Source organism: Chrysemys picta, chromosome 1, assembly GCF_011386835.1.
Source record: "Chrysemys picta bellii isolate R12L10 chromosome 1, ASM1138683v2, whole genome shotgun sequence".
NCBI lineage: Eukaryota > Metazoa > Chordata > Testudines > Emydidae > Chrysemys > Chrysemys picta.
This window is the reverse complement of record NC_088791.1, coordinates 121,688,928-121,712,014: the sequence shown is the minus strand read 5'-3', so window position 1 is coordinate 121,712,014 and position 23,087 is coordinate 121,688,928. Positions and strand designations below refer to the sequence as shown.

Below are 23,087 nucleotides of genomic sequence, written 5' to 3'. Positions count from 1 at the left end.
GGTTCCCTGGCAGGGACAGTGGTGCCAGTGGGCACCGTGGCCCCAGGCACCGGCACCGCCGGGACCCCGCTCCGTGGCGGGAGCATCCCAGGCCCAGCCGATGTCGCTGCCTCGGCACCGTGATGAGGCAATGGGACCCTCCAGCACCGACTCGGGCCCCGGGTCAGGACGTCGAGCTACCGATACAGCCGGGTGCAGATGACACCGCGGCACCGACCTCTTCGGCACCGGATGACTCCGTGGCTCCACTTCCTCCGGTCTCTCAGGAGGATTTCAAGGCCCACCAGGAGCTACTCAGGAGGGTGGCATCGAACCTCCAGCTCCAGGCCGAGGAGATGGAGGAACCATCGGACACGTTGTTCAATGTTCTTACCTCCTCAACCCCGGGACATGTGGCCCTCCCGCTCCATCAGGGGGTGGCTAATATCACTACTGGCCTCTGGCAAACCCCAGCATCCCTGGGTCCTATCTCCAAAAAGGCCGAACGGAAGTACTTTGTGCCCACAAAGGGGCACGAGTACCTCTACTCCCACCCAACTCCGAACTCTCTAGTGATGGAGTCTGTGAACCACCGGGAGAGACACGGCCAACCCGCTCCCACCCCCAAGGACAAAGACGCTCGCAGGCTGGATTCCTTTGGAAGAAAGGTTTATTCATCTGCGAGCTTTCAGCTCAGAGTGGCCAACCATCAGGCAGTCTTGAGCAGATGTGATTTTAACCTTTGGGGATCCCTGCCCAAATTTGAGCCTTCTCTTCACGAGCAGGACAGGAAGGAGTTCCGGGCTCTAGTTGAGGAAGGTGCGGCGGCGGCTAAAGCAGCGCTCCAGGCGGCCTCCGATGCGGCAGACTCGGCCGCTCGTTCGATGGCTGCAGCGATCTCCATGAGAAGGGCGTCCTGGCTTTCGCTCTCTGGACTATCGGCTGAGTCCCAGTCAATCATGCAGGACCTGCCATTCGATGGTCGGCCCCTGTTTGCAGATCAAACAAACACGCATCTGCACGGGATGAAAGACTCCCGTACCACCCTGCAGACGCTGGGCCTGTACGTCCCGCTGGCCAAGGACAAGCCCAGGCCTCACACCTCTGCTCCACAGGCTCCAGGCAGATATGAGCCCCCACCTAAGAAGCAATGGGAGCAGAGGCGCCAATCACAACGCCAATCCCGTTTGGCTCCTCGTCTAGGGCCCTCTAAGGCCAGGAGGCCAGGGAAGCGGCGTTTTTGACTGCTTGCGGGGGGTTACGGGGCCTGTTGCCAGGTTAAACCCCCCCCCAGTTAATAAAGTTCAGGTTTGCCAATCATTTACCTGCCTTCAGTCTGCAATGGTTCCATATTACCACAGACCGCTGGGTCCTCAACACTATATCCCTGGGGTACAGGTTGCAGTTTGTTTCACCCCCTCCCAGTTGCCCTCCGGCCACGGGGTCGGCAGAGGACCCGGAACATGTGGTCCTCCTAGATCAGGAGGTACAGTGCCTCCTCTCCCTGGGAGCCGTGGAGAGGGTACCTTGGGAATTCCGGGGCGAGGGGTTTTACTCCAGGTATTTCCTTATCCCGAAGGCGAAGGGCGGGCTTCGGCCCATCCTCGATTTGCGGAAGCTCAACCAGTTCTTGGTTCGTTGCAAATTCCGCATGGTGTCCCTAGCCTCTATTATTCCCTCCCTAGACCTGGGGGATTGGTTTGCAGCGCTGGACCTCCAGGATGCGTACTTCCACATCCATATTTTCAAGGGTCACAGGCGCTTCCTCCATTTCCTGATGGGCCAGGACCACTACCAGTTTACGGTCCTCCCCTTTGGCCTCTCGACGGCCCCCAGGGTCTTCACGAGGTGGAGCGGTGGTAGCGGCCCACCTCAGGAGGAGAGGGTTGCAGATCTTTCCCTACCTGGATGATTGGCTGCTCAAGGGCGAGTCCCGGTCCCAGGTGCAGCAGCAAATAACTGCTACGCACCTGCTCAAATCTAGGCCTAGTGGTAAACGAGGAGAAATCCACGTTAGTTCCGGTCCAGTGCATAGAATTCATAGGAGTGCTGCTGGATTCCCAGGTGGCCACGGCCTCCCTTCCAACGGACAGGTTCGAGGCACTCAAAGGCCTCATCGACTCGGTCACGGCCTTCCTGGTAACCACGGCTCGGATGTGCCTTCAAATCCTCGGCCACATGGCAACATGCACCTCAGTGGTGCGACATGCCAGGCTCCGGATGAGGCCCCTCCAACTCTGGTTAGCCTCCCACTATTCCCAGGCCAGGGACAGCCTGGACAAGGTTGTCACGGTGCCGCCAACGGTGGTTGCAGACCTCCAACGATGGGCCCTCCTGAGCAACATGCTCCGGGGTATCCCCTTCCGAGAGCCCTCTCTGTCGCTAGATCTAGTGTCGGATGCCTCGGACCTGAGCTGGGGAGCCCACGTGGGGGACTTCAGGACCCAGGGTATGTGGTCACCCGAGGAACTGTCCCTGCACATAAATGTCAGTGCGTATAAGGGAAGGTGGTCAGAGTCCTCACGGACAATACCACCGCAATGTATTACATCAACAGGCAAGGGGGCACGCGCTCCAAGGCCTTATGCCAGGAAGCCCAGCTCCTGTGGGAGTTCTGTATAGCCCACAACATCCTCCTCCGAGCGTTCCACCTACCCGGCGAGAGCAACACGCTCGCGGATCGCCTGAGCAGGGTGTTCTCACAACAACACAAGTAGTCCTGCACAGGGAGGTGGCAGAATGAATCTTCCTTCAGTGGGGTACTCCCCAGGTAGACCTATTCGCCACTGCCCAGAACCGCTTGTGTCCCAGGTTCTGCTCCAGCGTGATAGAAGGCGATGGGGCCATGACGGACGCGGTCCTGCTTAATTGATTGGGGCCCCTGATGTATGCCTTCCCGCCCTTCCCCCTCTTAGGCAGGGTCCTACAGAAGGTGAAGTCAGACGGGGCGAGAATTATCCTGATAGCCCCGGATTGGGCCTGTCAACATTGGTACGGGACCTTACTGCAGCTCTTGGTGGCCCCCCCCTCACAGGCTGCCGCTCCGCCCAGACCTCCTCTCCCAGGAGAGAGGTCGTCTCCTCCATCCCAACCTGGCCCCACTCCACCTGACAGCATAGCTGCTCTGTGGCTAGATGCGGAGGAGGGGAGGTGTACCGAGGCTGTTAGATGGGTCCTGCTTGAAAGCAGGAAGCCGTCCACACGGAGGGCCTACCTGGCTAAGTGGTAACGGTTCTCCTCATGGGCGAGGGAGAGAGGTTCCTCCCCCGCGTCCGCTCTGCTCCAGCTGGTCCTGGACTACCTCCTGTCCCTTAGGACCCAAGGGCTGGCTCCCTCCTCGATCAGGGTGCACCTGGCGGCCATTTCGGCCTTCCACCCTCCGGTGGCGGGACAGTCAGTGTTCTCCCACCACATGACTTCCAGATTTTTAAAGGGTTTGGACAGAGCGTTCCCTTATGCTAGACCCCCGGTTCCTCCTTGGGACCTGAACCTGGTGCTGTCACGCTTCATGGGACCTCCCTTTGAGCCCTTGGCCACTTGCTCCTGGTCCCACTTATCTGAGAAAGTGGCGTTTTTGGTGGCTAACCCTCAGCCTGCAGGGTTTCGGAGCTTACCTCGGATCCCCCGTACACTGTCTTCCATAAGGGGGAAGGTCCAGTTTCGCCCCGCACCCGGCCTTCCCACCGAAAGTGGTCTCAGCATTTCATATGGATCAGGACATTTTTCCTGCCAGTCCTGTATCCTAAGCCCCATTCCTCCAATGAGGAACAATGCCTACACATGCTAGATGTGCGTAGAGTGCTGGCCTTTTACTTAGATTGAACAAGGCCATTCCGAAAATCCCCTCAGCTTTTCATTGCTACGGCCGAGTGCGAGTGGGCAATCGGTTTCCACCCAGCGGATCTCCCGCTGGATCATCTTGTGCATTTGCACCTGTTACGACCTGGCAGGGGTTTCCCCGCCTCCTATTGTTAAGGCGCATTCAACGAGAGTCCAGGCCTCGTCAGCGGCCTATGTGGCTCATGTCCCTATTCAGGACATCTGCAGGGCTGCTACATGATCTTCTGTCCATACTTTTGCATCGCACTATGTGATCATCTCCCAAGCATGGGACGACGCCGGGTTTGGTAGGGCGATGCTCCGCCTGGGTAACCCTTAACCGTTATCATTTAGAACTCCTACCCACCTCCGTCAGGTACAGCTTGGAGTCACCTGTGACAGTGTACCCCATAAGGCTTTATGGGGGGAGGTACTTATAAATGTATGTATGACATAACTGGAATATGTTTTGTGCTGCCTGTGCCATGTAACATATCTCCATAAAGGTTATGGTCTACTATATCTATTCATCCTATTTGTACACATATATCATTTTCTACTTGAGGTTAAGAATATGGGCTGTATACTTGCTTGGTTTCTAAGTAAGCTTTGTGAGGCATTTGGTCAGTTTCTTTAGGAAGGAATTGCAAGGTTAAGTACCTGATCAGGAAGCACTTGGGGAACAATGCATCTTGTAATGCTCCAATCCACATAAGAAGTCTTCCTGGAGACATACAAGATACCATGTGGACAATGGCTTCAGCCTGTAAAGACTGAGTCATGCAGGGACATGTGAATTGCCCAGGTGACTCCAGAACTCCATCTTGGAGCTGGACTTTGCATAGGAGGGAGGAGGGGGGGTCTACACCCACAAGAGAGAGTCTACTTAAACCCATGGGAGACCCCTCCATTTTGTCTTCAGCTGGCTAAGGAAGGAGCCTCTCCACCACCACCACCACCGCCCCCCCACCACCCCCCCCTCAGAGTATACTTGAAGGAAACTGGAAGAAAGGACAAAGGGTGTGAGTGATTGCTGGACCCAGGTTAAAAGGAGCTTAGCCTGTAAAAGGGAGCATTCTGAAACTGGTGAGGAACTTATCTGTATTTAGTTTGATTAGACATAGATTTGCGCATTTTATTTTATTTTGCTTGGTGACTTACTTTGTTCTGTCTGTTACTACTTGGAACCACTTACATCCTATTCTCTGTATTTAATAAAATCACTTTTTTCCTCATTAATTAACTCAGAGTATGTATTAATACCTGGGGGAGCAAACAACTGTGCATATCTCTCTATCAGTGTTATAGAGGACGAACAATATATGAGTTGATAAAACGGATTCATTTGGGTTTAGACCCCATTGGGAGTTGGGCATCTGAGTGCTAAAGACGAGCACGCTTCTGTGAGCTGTTTTCAGGTAAACTTGCAGCTTTGTGGCAAGTTATTCAGACCCTGGGTCTGTGTTGGAGCAGACGGGAGTGTCTGGCTCAGCAAGACAGGGTGCTGAAGTCCTGAGCTGGCAGGGAAAACAGGAGCAGAGGTAGTCTTGGTACATTAAGTGGCAGCTCCCAAGGGGGTTTCTGTGATCCAACCCGTCACATCACCTACTGTGGAATACACAGGAGCAATCACTAGAAGAAGAAAGGACAGTTACCTGTTCCGTAACTGGCGTTCTTCGAGATGTGTTGCTCCTGTCTATTCCACATCCCATCCTCCTTCCCCTCTGTCGGAGTTGTCTGGCGAGAAGGAACTGAGGGTGGGGGGAGCACGCAGCCCCCTTTATGGCACGATATGTCGGCGCCACTCCAGGGGTCGCAGCTGTGCTCCCCCACTACAGATGCTGCTAAGGGAAAAACTTCCGGCACCGGTGCACGTGGAATAGACAGGAGCAACACATCTCGAAGAACGCCAGTCACGGAACAGGTAACTGTCCTTTACTTACCTTTCGTAACTGTTGTTCTTTGAGATGTGTTGCTCACATCCATTCCATGACCCACCCTCCTACCCCTCTGTCGGAGTTCCAGCAAGAAGGAACTGAAGGAGGGGCAATGGCACCTCTTACACCAGCGTATACCCATGCCACTCCAGAGGGTGCCAGAGCCGGCCCTATGAATACCACTGGGGAAAAACTTCTGGCATCCGTGCATGTGGCGAGCACACACACCTAACATGGAATGGACATGAGCACCACATCTCAAAGAACAACGGTTATGAGAGGTAACTAACCGTTTTTTCCCCTCAATGTGCAAACAACCAAATTACAATAGCCTGCTTGAATAGAACTAATTTACCATTAATAGCGCTGCAGTTCCTCTGTGCCATTTATTTTAGTTGCAACAGTGTAACAGTACTCATTGATGGTTATGAGAAAAATTACAGCTAGAAAATTTAGATTATAGTATATAAATCTATCTTGAGCCAAATTCTACTTTCCAATCATATATATTTAAAAGGCCAAACACTGTTCTCACACCAGTGTTAATCCAAAGTAACCCCACTGGACTTCAGTAAAGTTATTCCTGGTTTACATTAATGTAATAAAGTGGAATTTGACTCTGTTAATGTTCGAGAGTTGTATTTATTATAAATGAGCTCCCAGACTGTTAGCTGCACCATCATCCATGTTTTCATTTTAAGTTATCATTTTTAGGCTAGGGAGAAATTTTGATACCAATTGTAAGACTATCTTTCTCTTAACAGTTATTATCTGTATTATATGCCTAATATTCTCCAGAGCTCAGCATACCACTTGACCCCAGGTAAATGTGATGTATTGTACTACCACTACCAAAAGCAGCAGCGCTAACAATTTTTTCCTCTCTTTTTTTTTAATATACAATATAGGCAAACAATGGAGAACTGATGGTATCAGTGACATAAAGTACAAAATGAAAGAGAAACAAATCTCTTTTGAGATGGATGCTTTTTATACAATCACACTGATTCAGGATGCTCACCTCAATATGCCATACCAGTCATGGGAACTGAGACCTAATGGCACAGATGAATTACTTTTCACGGTTGTTACAGCCTTTGCAGACGTTCAAATGCAAATTAAGGTACAGTACATGTCTTGATACATGCAACTCCAATAACATGCAATGGTTATTTAGGCCATTATCAGAGCTAATGATTGAGTTCAGGCTGCCCTAGTAAGGATGAAAGCGTGAGGATATTTGTGTATTGACCCCCCCCCCTTCCTGGAATTGGGAAGGTGCAGGGTAGGGAATAGAACTGGTGCTTTAGCCTAGGTTTTTGCCCAGCAGGCAGCATACTGCTAACAGAGTTCTAATGAATGTATTTTGAAAGCTGCAGCTCCCACCATCCCATGTTAAATTTAGGGCCATCTTACAAAGCACAACTCTCCACAAATTACCCCTCTTTCCCCCTTTATTTTAGGAGTCTTAAAAGGCAGCTCTTCAACTAATCTGCTATTTTAATGCTACTTGCTCAGTGTAAAATCTCCTCCTCTGACTTACACATACAAATCTACCTTCTAGTTACCCTCAAAATCTGACAGGTATCTGCCAGCTGAATTAAGATCCACTATGGGGGCAATGTGCTGACGCACTGCTTAAGCTCTCGAGGCGAGGAACATTCTAGAGGCAGGGGTGAACAGAGCAGATTAAGTGCTAGGCAATAGCAAACATGCCTCCTTCCCAGTCTGCACACACCCCCACTTGAAGTTTTGGTCCTGGCTGCTATTGGTTGGTAGTGCTGGGGATATGGGGTGCAGGTGAATGTCTATGCATCAGAGGTATTTATAAAGTAGTCACTATGGGACTTAGGATCTGGAGAAAAAACGTGTTTTTATTGCATTGTGCAACAGGGTAATCAGTGTATGCTGTCTTCAGTCATGGTGGATGGGAGTGAACAACTTTCCCACTTGACGGGAAAATGGACATCTCTAATTGACCTGATCATTGCTTTGAAAAAGGCTGGTGTGAACATTTTCCCATCAGACTACTCTTACAAGTACGTCTGCGTGAACAAGAAGGTGAGACAGCTATGAACTATTTTTTTTTTAAATCCAATTTTCTACTTGTAGACAACATTTTTTGACACAAAGGTGGATCTACACCACCCAGAACCCACGGGTACCTGGGTAAGACAGCTTGCAGAGCCACCCAAAGGACCAGGAACCAGAATCTGGCCCACTGTCTTTTGAGCGCAACTTGCTTTTCAGTATGGTAGTCTAGTATAAAGTGGGGTGATTTGTTGGATCCGTGGTTTCTGATTTGTACCCTTTATGTTACAGACTCCACTAGCAGAATTCACAACTTATCAACAGATGGCGCTGGTTGCATCTGCTTTTGCTTTCAGTTGGAGCAAGTGGAATCTGGCATCTGGTCAAGATCAAGTAGTTTTTAAGGTTGCTCTTTTAGACTTAGTCCACAGAAACAATCCAGAATAATGTAACGTAAGACTAGATAAGCAACATTGAACTACAGGTAGCTCATGACCTTTCTCAGAGCAGGGCTCTGGCCTGGCAGTTTTAATAGCTTTAGAATTAGCTGCTTTTGGAAGTTTTACAAAACTTAGTGTCCTACACTGATTCTCTAAGGGCTGGCCCCTGGTGTACTCACCCATGCCTTTCCTAAGTAACAGTCATTTGGCTATTGAGATTGCATCTCTTTGGTCTTCCATTACTCTGCTTTACAGGTCACCTGGCATATATAACTGTTAGCTTGGTTATGAAAGTTTAGAGCAGTCCAGGGCTACCTGGTTTCTCTAGCTCTATAGGTGGGTACAAAAAGGATTTTCATTCAAAAGGTAGGCTGAGTCAGAGTCCTCTATTATCCATTAGATATGGACGGTTTTATTAGTTGGCCAACTAACCTGAGCTCACCTTCCCCTCAGAGCAGCCCCCAGTGTTCTCCTCTTGCAGGCAGACCTCAGGTGTCAGATCTTTAACATCCCCTTCTTTCAAGGCATAGAGAAGGGAGATCCTGCCTCACTTATTTTCTGTTCCCTGCTAGGAGAGAGAGGAGCTCTTTTGGCTGGTATGTAGGGCAGATTCAGTTGCAGCCTCTGGCTGCAGATAAGATAATAAACCCCTTGCTATTTTAGTTCATACATTTGCCCCTACCCCCATGAGAGGCAGGAAACTAGCAGACACACACACACGCTCTCTCCTGCCCCCCTCCCCCCACAGGCTAATATACACAGTATCCTTTTGTCAAGGTTGAGTAATTCTGTTCTGTAAGATGCGTGGCAGTGCAAAACAACAGCTGGTAACTCCCACTTGCTAGATACTAAGTGCCATTAGTAAATTTGGAGCTCTAAGGCAAATAATTTTAACAGTATTATCAATTAAATGAGTCTGTACAATATTCCCACCCTTTCCTTGCCTTTGATGAAGGATAAATAAATGCTCAGTTCACAAGGGACAACTTTAACACCACCACCTTTCAAAGAATCCGCAAGAGGAATTAGTGAATTGCTATGAATTGCTATGGTATCTTCTGTCCAATCACAGGGAGACTACAATGTTCATAGTAATTATCACATATGAGATGCTAATCCTGGAATCTGAGTTGCTTGACTCAGTGTGTTTAGAGCTGTTAGATGTGTAGGGACAAATAGTTACATATGCAAGATTCCTATTGGCCTTCCTGGGGGAGCCCTGGGTACCTAGAACAGGACCCACAAAAGCCAACAAGCTGAGTGGGGAACCATCTAAACTTATTCAATACAAAATGCTGAGGACAGGGGTATGTGCCTTAGGCAGAGTGGAAGGGACTTTTCAGTCACCACTTAGAATTTACAGCCTCTCTTCTGGAATTAGGTGCCTAAACCTAGTTAGCCAGCTCTGACAAAGAATTGTGGTGGCCCCTGACATCCAAAAAACAGTGATTAGCACATTCACTCAGGATGCAAAAGACCCAGGTTTCACATCCATGCTCCTCTTTCTGGGCGTGAGGGGGCAGAGGGGAGAAAGGGGCTTGAATCTAGGTTTCCCACCTCCTACTGGAAGTGCTGTAACCCATGCAGGATTGGAGAAAACACCACGTTCTGCTGTTTTGTGCAGGGCTGGATCCCATAAGCATTGTATAGAGACACATCTGAGGCCATCTAGTCTATTAGGCCCCCCGACAGACAAATGCAAGAGCTCAGACTAGACATTTCACTAAGTCTCATACTCAGCAGCAGGATTGAAGCAGTGGTGCACATGCCCACTGACATTTGGCGCTATGGGGATTTTAATCAGTAGAAACTGAGTGTGGGTTGTGAGGATCTAAATTTTGGACTCAGGCACTAGTTTACCTCTTCTGATCGAGACACCTCGGGCTAGATCCAAAGTTACACAAGGCGTCTCAGCTGGAGCCTGGGTCTGAGCATCCCAACCTATCAACCTTCCTCCCTATATTCACTTTATATCTATATAGAAAGTGTGGTAGTATGTTACAGTATTTATTCTTCCATTCTGCTGTAGGTGAGCGAACACCTTAAAACAGATGCTGTTAAAGATGAAGACTGGTCCCTTTACATGTTTAATGGTCAGCGAGCACAAAGGCTCAGAATCAGTGAAACTAGTGAAGCCTTCTCAGAAGATCTAGCGGAAAATACTGAATTTCATTCTACTCTCTACCATCTGATCAAAGATTTTGCCAGTGAAGAAGCAATTGAAAAAGTAAAGAAAGCCAGTTGCCTATTTATTGATGCTATATCTCAGCTACTCATCGCTACTAGAGTGTTAACATACTCTTAAGCCAGTATTTTAAATTAACTTTATTGAGCATCAAGAACTCTGTCAATAAAATTACATTTGATGTCTGTCATTTCACATGCAAATCAAAACAGCTTTTTAAATGCCTAAAAATGCATAAAAGTTGTTTTTGTGAATAAAATTCTTTACTTTCTAGTAACTACACATTTAGACCCATTTATTACAAACTTCAAAAAGAGAGATGGCTATTTTTTTAAGTTGTTGTAATCTTAAACAGGATTCAGACAGTTGGGAAGATAGTCTTCTGTTGTCAGAGGGGGAAGTTGTATTTCCAAATCGTGCTTCAAAATGTTACACCATTGAAAGTTAAGTATAGTCTAAAAAGCTTCAAAACAAATGATTTTAAATATGCTATCTCAAATCGTATTAGAAAGTTAAAGTAATTCTAGACCTGAGAGCTATGTTTACACTAGTTTATATAACACAAATTGAGTCACACAGGAAGTCCAGAAAAAAAGAGTTTACAAATTAAAATACAGATTGTGTGTTATACTGGTGGTGGTCCATTGTGTTGAAGTTCAGTATATGGCCACAGCAGTTGTTGTAGTGATGTCCAGGAACTTCCAGTTCCCACATGGGCAGCATCTGCAGGTCTTTGGAGAGACAGACCTGTGAGGAAGCTTGTGAGTGCAGCAAGGAGTACAATGATGGTAAGAGAAATCCAGAGAGTTTTGTTAGCCTTGGAGAAGGAAGTCTTCAGATGAGATGCCCACGATGACATTATTTTGCAACTGTGGAGAAGCCATAAATATAGGACAGACATGCTTTTCTTTAAGGTTTAAATATCATATTGTCTGACTACTACTAATCTGACTACAGAATATAAATTGTATGTAATGAAGGCACTGTACTAATAGCCAGCTACAGTGGCATGTTATATTCTGGGTTTAGAATGCAGGCTCTGGTCAGCAGTAGATGCTAAAGATGTTTTATATAAAACTCTGAAGAGGCACAAAAACTCTGCATTTTCCAAGCCAAAATATGGGATTTCTTCACACATTCCATTCATGTTAATGGAAATTGTGTGGCTAAATCTCCTAGTAGGCATTGCAAATATCAGCCATTTTTTCTGCAACAAGAGGGTTTAATGTAAATGTATAGTTCAATGACTTCCTCTGTCGATTTAGAATGACAGGGCTATCCGGACTAGTTAAGCCCTTAGGCTTTGATCTCCAACGGCAGTGTTGAGACAGAGCACCACACTGCAAGGGATCACATCTCAAGATGAATTTGTGAGCTTGTAAGAGTAGAAGTTGTTCTGTTCTTGACTAGTACCAAAAGTAGAGCTTTAACCTGCTAATTAGATTGCTTAATGTCCGCCTTTCAAAGTAGGCAGCATCAATAAAAAGTCAAGATTACCACTCTGCTTCCTCTTCCAGTGTCCTCCACCTGACCACCACTTCCCCTTACAGAAATTCATGTTTGCAACTGAGAAACTTACGCTGATCCTAGACTCCATTTTGATGGATTTTTCCCCCTTTGGGTAACACTTAACTTCCTTGCTTTGTCTTCTTGTATTTCTTCAACTGGTGGTACTGACTGTTTGGTTCTGCAAGTAAGTGTTAGAATTAACTTTCCTGGTAAGCACTCATCAATACACATAAATAGGCACATTTTTATAAATAGAGTAAGTATTCCAGTTTAGAGCAGCTTGGACGTGCAACATGGTGTCAGGGGCAAGAAGCAAACCCACCTTAAAGCCTTAGAGATTAAGTAATCTAGACCTACTTTGTTTCAGACTGTTCTTCCTCAGACTCTGTCCAGGAATACGTGCTAATGAATCGTCGCAGTGAAGGACGCTTCTCATTTTGTTTTGATCCCAGTCGGCCCCTGCCAAATGTACATACTTGAAAATAAGTACTTCAGCTAAAGCTTTCAGATCACAGTAAAGAAAATAACTTCAGTGCAAGATAGAGATAAATGAGCATGCTCATTTATGTTGGAGTAGGCTACGAAGATTTTGGCCAATATTTTTCAAGTTTGACTCCCAGGTTTCATATTTAAGCACAAATTATAAGGTGCCAGATATTCAAATTTTCTCATGTCCTTGCAGTTGAAGTCCATGGGCGGTCTGAACCTCTTAAATTTGCAGATCAGGCCACTTGATGTGAACACTCAGGTGTGGCTGTAAAAGCTGAACTTTAAGGTTTACATTGCGTAGACATTTACAGCATTACTTCCAAAAGATGCTTAATAAGCTACTCCAGTGGAATGGTTTACTACAGCCATAATGAAGTTGAAAAAATTAAGGCCCATTTAAAAACAAAAAACTCAAGTAGCCTTACCAACTGCTTGATCGTCTGTGGAATTTGTCACTTCTTTCATTTCCATCAGTTCCATATAATTGGGCCTGTAAAGGAAGGTAAAATGCAAATGTAGTAGACCTGACTAATTTGAGAATGAAAACAGTCACCCTTTGACAACCCTTACTTACCAGCGGCAAACCAATACCAGCATTTCCAATATTCCTGGGCAATGCTGCAATACTGACTCTTCGTAGGGATGATGTTGGCTACACAAAGAAGAGCTATTAACAACTATTATGCATTGGTTAGATTAACCACTAGTTTTAGGCATGTTAATTCAAGGCATAGATTTATAAAAGTTGATGTTTAGTTCATATAAACACTAAAAAAGTTACATCTGGGGTTATTACTGGGTAATACTTTAAGTATACCTTCAACAAAATAAAAATTAAAAAGGGGAATTTTACATATTAATATGCGGGTTATTTTCTAGATTAGAAACAACATGCATGTATATCTGCTACTGCAAATTCTGAAATTTAAAGATGTCTTAAGTTAACCTACTGGAGCCCAAAATACGGATATTATTGCCAACTTGCCACACTGCTTTTAGATATCTCTTGGCTCAGTATGTAAAAGACCCCTATTTTGAAGCCTTCATTATTGAGGACCCCAAGAGAGCAATAGTTTTTGAACTCAAGAGAGACAGGCCTCAAAACCATGGGAGATTATGGACCCACTTAGAGCAGCACATTGAAATGTTACGTTTTTCCATTGAAATGTTAGCGTGTCTGATCAAGTCGATTTGCTTTTGTGAGTTTAGGGAGTTACAAAGAGCCCAATAGATACAGATTTCATGTGGATGTCAAGCCCCAGTGGAGTACATGTACATGGCAGCTCTGAAGAGCACACAGCATTCCATTTATTTTTTATAATTTCAGGGGTATTGGTACCTTGAAGTTGAGAGAACTTGGAAGCTTTTTATTTGTAGATTCATCTGTAAAGAGGAAATGGTATTGTAAGCAGATTTTTAAAGATTGCCATTGTGGAATAGAGCCAGATGGTCTAACCACCTGCAGGTCCTATTTAAGTTTATAGCAGCTAAGCACCTCTGGGGAAAAAACCCAAGCAGCAAGTGTCAAAAACAAATCAGTGTTGTTGTGTCTCTAATATCCTGGGCCAAACATGGCTACAAGGTGGGTGAAAAGCAACAGAGGGTCCTGTGGCACCTTTGAGACTAACAGAAGTATTGGGAGCATAAGCTTTCGTGGGTAAGAACCTCACTTCTTCAGATGCAAGTTGCAAGGTGGGTGAGTTGATCTCACCCACTGGTCTCTCTAAAAAGAAATTTAAAAATTGCCAATACATACATACATACTGGAAATAGCTAGAGACTTGTAACCATTAGCTCAAACTAGCTAAGCTAGTTAACGTTGCACATTACTGCATGTCCTATGCAGGAGGGGTCACTTCTGCTGGGCTCATTAACAATGTCTGGTTAAGTTCTACTTTATCTTTACCAAGTTAGATCTGTTTTTACAAGATGGAGTACTCCTCCGTGCCAATTTTTACTCCTTCCTTCTTGGCTAAAGAGCTTCTGCAAGGATTTTTGTATTGTACCCGTAAGACTAGGATCTTTTAAATTTAAAGAAATGTGTTCTGATTTTCAGAGCGCCGAACACCTTCAACTCCCATCGGAGTCTCAAAAGCTTAGAACTTCTGAACTCAGGCCACTGAAGATTGACTAGATGTACATTAAAATGAACATCCAATTTGTAATTTACTGCATACGAGAGAAAAGAGTTCACCAGCCTGTGTTGCACCTTCCAAAGAGGCCTGCTACTCCAGGGATGAAATGGGAGATGCTTTCAGAGATTCAGGAAGTCTGCTTACAAGTCTGAAGTTATAGTTGCCCTTAAATGTTTCCAATAATCATGTAAGTGAGGACTATCAATAAGCTTTTCTTCTGCTATGCATTTACAATTATCATAACTGTACAGGAGATAGGAGGTGCTTTATACATGCTCTATCCGAGGTCGTCAAGCAGCTTTATAAATACAAGCTAAAGGGCTCAACTGATGACAATTACTTAGAAGAGAAATGAAAATATGCTTAGATTTAACAATTACCTTGATCCCCAAAGGAGTGAAAGCATCTTTCATTTTGTAGCAAGACCTGTTTCAACTCCTCAAGTTCTGCATGCTCTTTGGTATACATGCGTTTCAAGTTTTCCACATGTTGAATCATCACTTCTACTGCCTTACTGACACGGCTCTCCTAGCAAAGTAAATGCAATACTGGGTGAAAGACGTTAGCTCTTCAGGACATTGAATTATGCTTGGAGTAAAACCACCCACATAATCATTCTAATTTACGGCCTTTCATATCTATCCACACAACAAACATTCTTGTCTCATCTCACATCTTGGTCACAGCAGCTTCCTTTTCTCAATCTTGCCTCACTCATCCATTCAGAATGTTGCTGCAAAGATCATTTTCCTAGCAGATTTCTTTGACCACATCGCCTCTCTGAATCCCCCCACTGGCTCCCCTCTCTCTATCAAGCACAAGCTGCCTGTCTTAAGTTTCGAGGCCCTTCATGACCTATTATCTCTCATTCACTATTGAGATGTTGACTTCTGCCTCTGATTGCCCATGTTGCCAGTCTCATGTTGACCAAGACACAAGTAACTGGACATGACAGTAACAGATTAGACATCTGTCAGGGATGCTTTAGATCAGGGGTTCTTAAACTGGGGGTCGGGACCCCTCAGGGGGTCACAAGGTTATTACATGGGGGGTTGCGAGCTGTCATCCTACACCCCAGACCCCGCTTTGCCTCCAGCATTTATAATGGTGTTAAAAAATAAATATATATATATATATATATATATATGTAAGTGTTTTTAATTTATAAGGGGGGGTGTCATGCTCAGAGGCTTGCTATGTGAAAGGGGTCACCAGTAAAAAAGTTTGAGAACCACTGATTTAGATAATCATTAGTCCTGCCTTGGTGCAGGGGACTGGACTGGACCTGTTGAGCGCTCTTCCAGTCCTACATTTCTATGATAAGTGACTTGCCTCATTTTTAGTGGGTACGATTGGGAAGTTAAATGGATCAGTAGACTAGAGATGGGATATCTGTACTAGCTGAGATAAGGGGGAACACCCTGATACCATTTACAATGGACAAGATAAGCCTGGAATGGAAGAGCTGGTAAAAAGCAGATCATGCATGCACACAGTATGGACAGGTACAGGGATTGGTTCCTGCAGAGTAACCAAGCCAATCCCAAAGCATGTGATGCAATGTATAGTTAGGAAAGCATGTGTTATAGTGTTGGTAGAAATGTATACAAGGAGAAGTTGTGTGTAACTTTGGATGTGCGTACACCCTATACCCATCCCAGATGCTTTAGCCTGATCAACTCCATATAGCTTTGCTGTATGCCAAATAAAAGGAACCTGAGTGATGAGACTGAAGTTTTGGAAGAGGTCTTGGGGGGTGGGGGAGAACCCACAATATCTCCATCCCCCACTTGTTAAGTTTTCAAGCACCTTCATGCTTTCCCCCATACTGCCCCTCATGCCTGGGAGATGCTTCCTGTAAACATCCGCAAAACTCATTTTTATCTTCCTTAAAACCTCCCCTTTTCCACGATGCCTATAAAAACTTGACAATGGTTAGGCCCCTGGTGTGCTGAGACCATTGCCTATCTGATGGATATTATCTCACCATACTCCCATCTGTCTATCCAGCTGTTGTATCTTGTCTTATACTTAAAGTGTAGGCTTCGGGGGATAGGGACTGCTTTTGTTTTACTTGTACAGCACATACCACAATAGGATCCTTATCCATGAATAGGGCTCTTAGATGTTACAGCGATACAAATGAGTGTGCAGCTAACCAACATAATGCTTTTTAATAATATTGTTCCAGTAAATTGTGTACTGTATAAAATAGAAGTTCAATTACAAATACTGAGTGGAATCTGTTAAAGAGAGCTTTAGACTAAAGAAACCTTCCTTACTTTACATAAAGTAGTAATTGAATCAGATTACCTGATTAATGGCTCCCAACATCTCTGCTCTACTAGCAAGTCTGGCAGCATACTGGCTAAGGAACTGCAAGCTTTTCTGCAGCTTCTTAATGATCTCCTGTGCTTGGTTATCTTCATCACACAAAGGTGCTAGAGACTAAGAAGTTCATGGGCAGAGGGGGAGAAGTGGGGAGGAAAGAAGAGGGAAATGTAACAGTGCTGATGATTAGTAAATAAATGAGATGCTACTCTAGAGGCTTGTGGAGTGAATGTTACTCTGCAAAGGAAGCGATCACACCTAAATGGGATTCTGCTTGGGCGTACCTCTTTGCATGAACAAGTATATTAGGGCCAGATAATCAGTTGGTGTAACTAAATACAGCACCACTGGAAAAAACAAAGGAGTTAGCTGATGTAAATCAGCTAAGAATTGTAACCTTGACATTCACCTTATGGTTTGATCAGCTCACTACAAGAGCACTCTGAACAGGAGAATTTCCCATTTGTTGCTCTAGAAAAACGCTTCAGTGTGTGTAATATACACATTACAAAAATATATATATAAAAAAAACAAAAAACAGAACCTCAGTGCTAAACAGAGTCATATTTTTTTACTTTATTTATATCATCAAATCCAAAAATAAATTCCAGCAAAAACTTTACATAAGTAAGGCTGTGTACACTACCACTTATATCGATATAACTTAGGTCGCTCAGCAGTGAGAATAAGCTACCCCCAAATGACATGTTACACCAACCTAAGTGCCAGTGTGGACAGCACTACATCAGCAGGAGAGCTGCTACCACCACTCATTGGGGGTGTATTAAGCAAGCCGATGGGAGAGCTCTCTCAGCAGCAGTACCGCTGAAAGCTCTCTAGTGTAGCATCAATGAAGTTACTATAAGCTGGGTGTGCAAGGAATTGAAAGACTGTACTTAAAGAGTAGTTATCAGTGGTTTGCGGTCACACTGGGAGGATGTAATAAATATCTTCATTAGTTACTTGGATAATGGAGAGGAGAATGTGCTTATAAGCTTTGTGGCTGACACCAAGCTGGGAGAGGTTGCAAGTACTTTGGAGGACGGGATTAGAATTCAAAATTACCTTGACAAATAGGAGAATTGGTCTAAAATCAACAATATAAAATTCAGTAGAGACAAGTGTAAAGTATTACCCTTGGGAAGGAAAAGTCAAATGGACAAAGCCAAAATGGGGAAATAACTGGCTAAGCAGTAATAATGCTGAAAAGGATCTGGGTGTTATAGTAGATTAGAAATTGAATAGGAGTCAGTGTGACGCAGTTGCAAAAAAGGCTAACATTCTGGGCTGTATTAACTGGGGTGTTTATGTAAGACAAGGGAGGTAATTGTCCCACTCTACTTGGCACTGGTGAGGCCTCAACAGGCATATTGTGTTCAGCGTGTCCACATCTTTCCTAAATTGTGGTGCCTGGAACTGAAGAGTCCATATAGGAGAGCAACAACAGCAACAACAACAAAATGATAAAAAGGTTTAAGAAAAAACTGACCTATTAGGGAACATTCGAAGACTGGCCATAGTTAGTCTTTGGGGGGGGGGGGGGAGAGAAGGGAAAGACTAAGGTGGTGTGGGGGGACGGGAGTGAAGAGAAAGAACCTGATAACATATTTGAAGGCTTAAGGGCTGTTATGAAGATGACTGATCAATTGTTCTGGTCATTCCCTGAGAGGACATGGAGAAGTAATGGGCTTAATCTGCAGCAAGGAAAATTTAGGGTAGCTATTAGGAAAAAAACTTTAACTACAAGGACAGTTAAGTTCTGGAACAGGCTTCCAAGAAAAGTTGTGGAAGCCTCATCACTGGAGGTTTTTAAAAACAGGCTAGACAGACACCGGTCAGGGATGGTCTAGGTATATTTGGTCCTACCTCTGCACAGCCAGTTGGACTTGAAGACCTATTTAGGGTCCTTCCAGCCCCATATTTCTATGGTTAAAATGTACTGTCAGTCCACTTGTACCCTCCCGCCTTCCAATCTCATCCATTGCTAACCTCCAGCAGCTTCAGCCCATTCATGATCTCCTTTTTCAAGTTTTCTTCAGCCAAATCTCGGGACCTTTCTTCAAGCCTCACTCGCTTATCCAAGGTGAACAAGTCACATTTAAAGCCCAGAGACAATCTGAGAAACTCTGCCTTTTGTAGGGGAAGAGAGAGGGGGGAAAAAAAAAAGTCATGACTGATCAGGCAACATAGAAGTATATTCAGGACTAAGAGTTACCTCAGAGACTCAATAGCTATTGCTAATGAATGACAGGAGGAGTTGTAGGAGAGGTCACCAGTTCTGAACCCTCCCCAAACAGGCTTCGAATTTAAATAAAAATAAATAAATAAATAAATAAATAAATAAAATCAAAATTGGCAACTCTACCCATCTCTAGTGATAGATAATTAGTTTACCACCAGAATAGCTTCTCTCTCTCTCTCTCCACATCCCCAACAGTCCATCCTGTTGGGAAAGGCAACATGAAACAATTCTGCCTGGCAATATGAACTGTACTGTTAGCACATTCTGTTAGGCTGAAGCTTGTGTCTAGGCCAGAACTCTCCTTCCCCCTATAAAATGACACCAGTAGAGAAAATTCAAACCCAAAAGTTTATATAGTGACAAGAGTCTTCGTTTTTATAGCCTTCCTCCTCTGCCCCGTTTTCCTGCACTGCTTATGAGCATCTTTTGATAAACAGATTTCAGCTTCATCCTCTGAAAGGATCTCCCTTCACCGCTAGCACACAGGGGGCTTCAATTGGACATGAAAGTCCAACACCACCACTGGCATGAATATTTACCTAAATCAAGGATTACATGAATTTCATTAATTTAAGGAGAGGCAGAAGGTCAATTTCAAAACCACTCAGTACATTGAAAAATGCTTTACCTGAATTTCAGAAAGAAAGGACCATTAGAAAGTTCTACTGGCTGAAATATTTCAGGATACAAGTAGTTAAGACTCACCTCCATCTCCTTCTCGTTAGGAGAAACACTGTAGGAGGAAAAGGAATAACCACATAAGAAGAGCCTAGTGCGAAGTAAATGCAAGTGGGCATCAGATTACATGAGATACATACTTGTCATTTTGTTTGGTTTTGGTCACTTTAAGGCCAGTCATAGTGGGAGAAGAATTCCCTGATAATTAAAGAGACAACACACACAATTTTAGTTGTTAGGTTGAGGAATAAACTCCCCTTAAAAAGAGGAGTTTACAAAAGACTTAAAAGTTCAGTCCCAAGAGGGAAAAACTGGATTAAGACTTGGGTTGAACTATTGTCTGGTAATAGAAGTAGCAACATCAATGTGCATTAGAACTAGGTTAAAAGTCAGCAAGGCAGCTCATTAGTGTTTCCTTTCAATGGCCAAGACCCCAAAGAGTCAGTCCTTGTTTGAGTAGTTTGTGGCCTTAACTACAGAAGTCCAGATCTGAATTTGCAGTAGTTGGATCTTTGGTTTTGGTTTCAGTCCCCACTGCAACCTCCTCTCCACAACCCACTACTTCAAGATAAGCATTAGAGAAGCCTCCCCAAACGCGCTATTAATAGTTCAGTAAGGATCAGCACATGGGTGGGGACAGCCAAGACTAAAGGTGAGGCACTTCTAAAAAGGGAAAGCCAGCCTGGATTCAGTAGAAACTGCCACCCAGCTTTCAGATTCTTACACTGCCCAAAGCTTTGATGGGTTGAAAGAAGTTGCTTTATATCCCTGTTGGAGTAGGGGATGCTAGTATCATAGTTAGCATTAGGATATCATTGGTGTAGTAAAAACTTGGCCTGTTTGGAGACCCCTAAGGAGTTCTCGTTCCTGTCCAAGGGAAAATACAGCTGGATTAGACCAGTGCTGGTAGGAGGTGGACAAAGAGCATGTTTTTGTAGGATAACATTCTGTTTCTCTCCATTTTAATGCCTAATGACAAACACTTTAAAGTTTACACAACTTAAAATGGACAAAGCTGCTTCCCTCTCCAAAGCCAGACTATAATAAGCACATCATACAAGTTAAGAAAAGCTTCTGTAACAGTCAGCTCTTTACATGAACAATGATCCTAGGTCTGTGTTGGCAACTGCTTTTACCCTGGTAGGAACCTGGGACATTCCTGTCACCATGGTATCAGAATTGACCATCATTCCTGTAACAAACATGATCTGCTCAGTGGTTCATCAGCTCTTCACACCCAGTTGAAAACTACAAACAATGTTATTTTCTCATACTGAAAGCAGTGTCCTCATCCTGGTTTCAGAGAGGGTTTTATGTTGCATTATATACACATTTAAGAGTTTTCACCATCATAGTTAAGCATTAAGATAGTCTGTTCCACTTTTACAAACAATAGTTTGGTTGTACAGCAAACAACAAAGAAATTAGGGATAAGAACATTTAAATATTCTGAAGTTTAAGACCAATGTGTTTTACTGGAACACTAACCAAGCATGCGCTGTAATGTGTTAAGTGATGTGAATTTCAGCAAGGACCACTTACCTTTTCTACCAGAAACTGTAGCAGACACTTGTTCACTCTGCTCTTTAATAGCTTCCATTTCCCCATCTGTCTCCTAAAAATGGTTTAGAGAGTAATTATACAAACTTGCCACAAATACTTGACAATAAGATCAGTTATGATGGAGGTACTCTAGTCCTACAGTGGGTTTGTGTGAACTAATCAGGTACTTTATACTGCTGCCACTGCCGTGTATGGAAACTAGTTCTTGAATGGGTTGGAAGGCTTCCCCTCCCTAAAGCAGTTTGGGTCTTCCTTGGAGAACGCTCAAGTTACCTTGCAAACTCCTCATGAAGTGACACTATCTAGAACTTCTTAAGCAGTCAGATTACTATGCTGGAATACGAGATGGAGAGAATTTAAAGTAGCCCAGGATGGGCAGGAAAAAAACCCAAAACCAACCACCACCAAGCCTGTCCCATCTGGCCTGAACCCATGAGGGGAATCACTGGACCAGATCCTCAGCTCGTGTAAATCATCATAGCTCCATTGGCAGCCAACTCACACCAGCCAAGGAATTGGTAGTGCAGTCTCTGGGAGGGGAGTCCAACCCATGGTGGTGCTTACCCCTTTCATCCTTAGTAGGTTTTCCAGTGTGGGACTTTTCAGACATACCAAGCAATCTCTTTCTCAAGCCACCCCATCTGTCACTTCAGCATTGCCTGTCTTCTCTTACAGCTAAAGCCAATGGGTTGCACATGCCAGCATTCCTAGAACTTTAGCAGTCTAGTACAGCTCTTACCAGATCTAGCTGTAATTCTTTTTCAGGTGTAGTTTTGTGATTGTCCATGATGGGGCAAAATTCACTTTTAGTCGTCAGATCCGTATCTGAAGAGAGAGATTCCAGAAAGTGGATGTAAAGATTTCAAAGATGAACAAATGTTACCCATTAACTAGATTTCTAAAGCGGGAACCACCACTGCTCTCTCATACCCCCACCCCGTAGTAATTACCAGAAGAAAATGCAATAAAGAAAGAGGCCTTTAAAAGCCAGCAGCACAGAGTGCTGTAGAAATAAATAATAAATAAATAAATATATGGAGATATACCTATCTCATAGAACTGGAAGGGACCGTGAAATGTCATTGAGTCCAGCCCCCTGCCTTCACTAGCAGGACCAAGTACTGATTTTGCCCTAGGTCCTTAAGTGGCCCCCTCAAGGATTAAACTCACAAGCCTGGGTTTAGCAGGCCAATGCTCAAACCACTGAGCTATTCCTCCCCGCTGCAAAGAAAGTGCAGGCAATGCTGCTATGGCACATTTATTGAATCAAAGCATCACAACACGAAGGGCTACCGCTTTGTACTGATCAGTCATGCTGGTTGCAGCTGCTCTAAGTTTGCAAGACAGTTTCTATATATTCAGCCCAAAGCAATTGTTTCAGAAAATTGAAGTTTTCTATGCTTTGATTATTTGATTTTGGGGGTGACGGAGGGAAGTTAAATTAAAAAAATAAAATAAAAGTCAGTCAGTTTAGAGTTGTAAGAAATATTTCTGATCTCACATGAAGAGGCTAAAGGAGGTTTGGAAGTGGTGCTCTGCTTAGCAATATAGGGTGTGAGGGAGCGAGCACAATAGATGTAATTCAGTTACCATCACCTAGAAGCTTGAATGCACCTGCATGCTCCAGGTCTTTATTCGAAAAGCTAGAATAATGTCGGAAGACACAGGACCCATGTGCAGTAGACACTTTGGTGCCTGAAGTGAACTGTGGTACACAGTACAGATACTTGTTCAGCTGCAAGAATGTAG

The 23,087-nt window shown here is 44.6% G+C and overlaps 2 protein-coding genes across 15 annotated transcripts in view; one reads left to right on the top strand and one right to left on the bottom strand.

Moving 5' to 3' along the window:
- The window catches only part of DNAI7 (dynein axonemal intermediate chain 7), a 50,964-nt gene extending 40,296 nt beyond the window's left edge, over window positions 1–10,668 (top strand). For 10 of the 11 annotated variants that reach the window (XM_065568926.1, XM_005296634.4, XM_024103300.3 and 7 more), the window contains 4 exons: window positions 6,644–6,858; window positions 7,629–7,796; window positions 8,058–8,171; window positions 10,236–10,668. In XM_065568926.1, coding sequence (XP_065424998.1) covers window positions 6,644–6,858; window positions 7,629–7,796; window positions 8,058–8,171; window positions 10,236–10,511 — 773 coding nt within the window. In that variant the 3' untranslated portion in view covers window positions 10,512–10,668. The remainder of the gene's footprint in view (window positions 1–6,643; window positions 6,859–7,628; window positions 7,797–8,057; window positions 8,172–10,235) is intronic. The other variant, XM_024103304.3, reaches the window with a different exon arrangement.
- Window positions 10,514–23,087, bottom strand: part of IRAG2 (inositol 1,4,5-triphosphate receptor associated 2) — a 65,274-nt gene continuing 52,700 nt past the window's right edge. For all 4 annotated transcript variants that reach the window (XM_065568861.1, XM_065568853.1, XM_065568851.1 and 1 more), the window contains 13 exons: window positions 22,078–22,163; window positions 21,318–21,390; window positions 19,916–19,973; window positions 19,803–19,830; window positions 18,845–18,985; window positions 16,838–16,972; window positions 14,905–15,052; window positions 13,729–13,772; window positions 12,964–13,041; window positions 12,815–12,879; window positions 12,258–12,359; window positions 11,971–12,078; window positions 10,514–11,260 (listed from right to left, as the gene is read on the bottom strand). In XM_065568861.1, the coding sequence (XP_065424933.1) occupies window positions 11,017–11,260; window positions 11,971–12,078; window positions 12,258–12,359; window positions 12,815–12,879; window positions 12,964–13,041; window positions 13,729–13,772; window positions 14,905–15,052; window positions 16,838–16,972; window positions 18,845–18,985; window positions 19,803–19,830; window positions 19,916–19,973; window positions 21,318–21,390; window positions 22,078–22,163 (1,310 nt within the window). In that variant the 3' untranslated portion in view covers window positions 10,514–11,016. The remainder of the gene's footprint in view (window positions 11,261–11,970; window positions 12,079–12,257; window positions 12,360–12,814; window positions 12,880–12,963; window positions 13,042–13,728; window positions 13,773–14,904; window positions 15,053–16,837; window positions 16,973–18,844; window positions 18,986–19,802; window positions 19,831–19,915; window positions 19,974–21,317; window positions 21,391–22,077; window positions 22,164–23,087) is intronic.